At 48.5% G+C, this 3,909-nt stretch overlaps 1 protein-coding gene across 1 annotated transcript in view; it reads right to left on the reverse strand.

Annotated features, from left to right (window-relative positions):
• Window positions 1-2,984, reverse strand: part of LOC116840209 (zinc finger protein 37-like) — a 5,695-nt gene extending 2,711 nt beyond the window's left edge. The window contains exon 1 of the mRNA XM_032806666.1: window positions 423-2,984. Coding sequence (XP_032662557.1) covers window positions 464-2,953 — 2,490 coding nt within the window. The 5' untranslated portion in view covers window positions 2,954-2,984 and the 3' untranslated portion in view covers window positions 423-463. The remainder of the gene's footprint in view (window positions 1-422) is intronic.
• Window positions 2,985-3,909: the final 925 nt, after the last annotated feature.

Raw genomic sequence — 3,909 nt, forward strand, 5'->3', positions numbered from 1 at the left:
TATATATATATATATATATATATATATATATATATATATATATATATATATCGTGCACAATTATGCACAAATCTTCTTTACTTAATAATTAAAAATTTACATGATTATTTGTAACATGGTAGAGGACTTTTTTGTTCAGTTTGACAAGTTCTACTTGCACGCAATGGATTGTGAATTGCCAGATACCCTGTGTAATGTATAATTTTGTGAAACAATCTGTGTGTGCTATTTTAATCTTCTACTATCCTTCACATACACTGTTCCACAAAATTATAACGACATAAAAATACAATTGTTACATTTTATCTGAAAAATTCGAAATCGTTACATAATGAAGGTTTAAAAATTTATACATATTTAAAAGCTAAAATAACAAGAATATCCAGGATTAGGTACGTATGTCTCGGAAAAGGTACTTTTACCTTATAGTCCAGAAAGATTTGCTGTTGATGAATAAACACGTTTATTCAAACTCATATTCGACTTCAGTAAGCGCTTGTAGGATGTCCTGGGTCGTCTTGTTCATCTTACGCAAAGTCTGCCAATGGTCCTTGGGCACCGTCCACTCCAAGAAAATCTCCAAGTTCCGAGTGAGCGCTTCGAGCTCGGTCAGACCACCCTCTTCGCGTTTGACCGGTTCCTTACCGGCGGACACCAGTGAGTCTTTAAGAACCTCGTCGATGAGTCGCTTGCCGAAGCCGAGCTCTCTCAGCCTCTCCTTCTTGCTGATTCTTTTCAGTAGTACCGCCAGCAGCAGCCTCATCTTCTGCACCGTCATCAGCTTGTATTTGGCGGTGACTGACTGTTTCTCGATGATTAGTTGATGTTCAGCGTCGTTCGATTTTCTGGGGTGATTTTCGGCAGTGGCGGTGGTAGCGGTGGTGGTGGCGGTGGTGGTGGCGGTGGTGGCGGTGGTGGTGGCGGCGGTGGTTGCGGTGGTTGCGGTGGTGGCGCCGTTGTCGTCGTTGCCGTTGTCATAGCCGTCGTTGATGCCGACGCCGGCGCCGACACCGACGCTGACACCGACGTTGACGCCGCTGTCGCCACCAGTGTCTGAGTCGTCCTCGCGCATCCCCGGGTGGGAGGTGGCGTTGTGATATAATAGCTCGCTCTTAATCCTAAAGAAGCTGTTGCACCACTTACAGGCGTATGGATTTTTCTGACCGTGCACGCACCTCAAGTGCTTCTTCCAATGCGGCAGTTGAGTAAATCCGGCGTTACATTCGGTGCATTTGAACGGGCGCTCGCCGGTGTGGCGACGAGTGTGTAGCTTCAGAGCGGTCGAGTGAGCGAAGGCCTGCCAACAGACGAGGCAGCGGAATGGCCGTTGGCCGGTGTGGGTCCTCAGATGGACGGTCAGCTGGGATTTCTGGGCGAATCGTTGGCCGCACGTGGCGCAGACATGCGGACGGTCGCGCGCGTGTGTCCTCATGTGTTGCGGCAGGTGACCCTTGAAAGTTCTGTTGCAGATCACGCAGATGAAGGACTTGAGGTCGCGGTGCAAACACTCCTGGTGCTTTTTCAAGGCGTCACGACGCACAAAGCCGCGGCCGCACACGTCGCACTTGTGATCCTTCTGGCCCTTGTGGCGTTTTATATGCAGCGACAAGTTGGCCGCGCACGAGAATTTGTAGGAACAGATGTTACATTCGAACGGCTTCTCCTGGGTGTGGATGCGTCGGTGTTGCACCAGTTGGCCACCCCGTGCGAAACATTTGTCGCACTCTGGACACTTGTACGGCTTGAAGCCGGTATGAGTGCGCACGTGCAGTTTCAGTCGTTCCTTCAGTGGAAACTCCTTGCCGCATTCGTTACACTTGAATAACTGCCCATTGCTGTGCACCACTTTGTAGTGATTACGAAGACCGCCGCTGCCTTGGAAGCGCGCGAAACACACAACGCAGAAGTAACTCTTCTGCCAATTCGGCAGTCGAGGTCTTTTTGTTTTGGGTATCCCGTCGGATAATTCCTTCGTCTCGATCTTTCTGAAGACTTTTTTGTCGTAGTTCGCTGACCTGTCGACGGCAGCGCAGATCTCCTCTGATCTCCTCCGAGGTCTCTTCACAGGGCAGTTGTTGTTTTCTTTTTCTGATGGTTGGTAATTATTTTTTATATTGATGTCGCTTTTCGGCTCATTATTGAATTTCTTCACCTTGTCGGTAATTTCATCAGCATTAGACTTGTATTCCTCTTTTGCGGAATCGTTGACATTATCAACGTTCTCTTGACAATCCGTAGCAGGATCAGAATCCGTATTATGTATATAAGAGATGTTCTTGGTGTTCTGATTTGATTCCTTGCTTGTAGAGTTCGGGCATGAGTCCGCCGATTCTTGTCTATACACATAAACCTCGTCCTTGTAACAGTTTTTCTTGCTCAAGCTACAGGAGAATTTATCGTCGTTGCCCTCGGGAGCAAACTCATCGTCGTCGAAAGGAATTTCCAGCTGGGAGATATTTGTTTTACTTGAGTCGTTGTTACGCTTTTTTTTGTCGTCTGTTTGTTTACATGATCTCGCCGGTTTTTTCCTCGCGATCATCGTATTATTTCTCCCACGAAGTTTCCTCTCGCTGACTTGCGATTCCTTCTTTCTTGTCACCCTATCGTAGTTCTTTACCTCATTATCCTCGGAATCCGTATCTTCTTCTTTAAACTTGCTCTTTTTCTTTGGATAAACCTTCTGTTCCTGTCGATACTTTTCGCCGCTCTTGCGTTCCGACTGTCGCTTGGCGTTCTTGCACTCTGCCACGTCGAGGTTCTCGTTCTTGTCATTGCAGTCGTTCGATATACTTCTAAGCGCCTTCAGACCGTCGGTTGCGTCGACGTCTTTGAGGACGTCCTCCTTGATGCGGGATCGCTTCATCGGGACCAATTCGGTCAGTTGAACTTGTTCTTGCGATTGCTCAGATTTGGCTACCCCTTTCAGGACCTGATGCATGTTGAGTGTTTCCATGAATGTGCGTTCACCTAGATCACGACTTCACCGCTAGTCTTCGAGAGACTTCGACGCTTGTCATCGATTATTGCAGCATACGCCGCGTTCCAATCGCCTATTCTTATACAATCCTCCACCTTTATCGATCACTTTTTCTCCTCTATTCATTCAAGCTTGCGAATGGTGAGTTAAGACGTCTCTACCACGAAGAACCATACTAATATTGCACATAAATCACATAGAATCCGATCGACAACTCACCGTAGATAATCTAGATGATTGTTGGGGCTACCTCAAGCAGCATCGATTGCAATCGCTCCGACGGCGAGTTCATCATTGCGATTGAAGTGCAACGCGACCGTCTTCTTATCAGTTCATAGCTGGAAACTGCTCGCCGTGTCTGGGATTTTCAATTCTTTCGCTCGAATATCCTGGTGAACGGCCTCAAGTATCGTCAATTTTGCACTGATGGCGGTTCGTTCGTTCTCGAGGAAAACTCCAGATTCGTCTTTTATCGGTGACGAGGTCGCCTGGAGAGCGAGAGAATAGCAGAGAGAGGGGAAAAAGAGAGAGATAGAAAGAAAATGAGAAAGAGAGAGAAAGGAAGACAGAAAAAGAGCGAAGGAGAGGACAAGCGCGCACACGCACAGGCGTTTATAAAACGCGGTCCGGCGGAGCGCTTATCGCGCTCTTATCGTTCCGATATACCTCGCCTACCGGCCCCTCTTCCCGCTCCGGTCTGCCGGTCTTCCCCGTCCCCGAACGATGACGATTTCCGATGCAGCGCCGAGCGGAGTCGAGTTCTTCTCCTCCGCTTCCTCTTCTTGGGTCGCGCGCGTGAGAGTCTCTCCCGGAAATACTCAGTGCGGGCGTTGGAATCACCGTGTCGCAGCCGATTGCGTCAGGATACCGGAAGTCTTCCCTGGACGGCGCCCGTTCTTCGTCGACGCGACTGAACGTCAAGAAAACGAGAG

This window comes from Odontomachus brunneus, unplaced genomic scaffold, assembly GCF_010583005.1.
Source record: "Odontomachus brunneus isolate Ranch 3 - 2012 unplaced genomic scaffold, Obru_v1 Obru_scaffold_009, whole genome shotgun sequence".
Classification (NCBI taxonomy): domain Eukaryota; kingdom Metazoa; phylum Arthropoda; class Insecta; order Hymenoptera; family Formicidae; genus Odontomachus; species Odontomachus brunneus.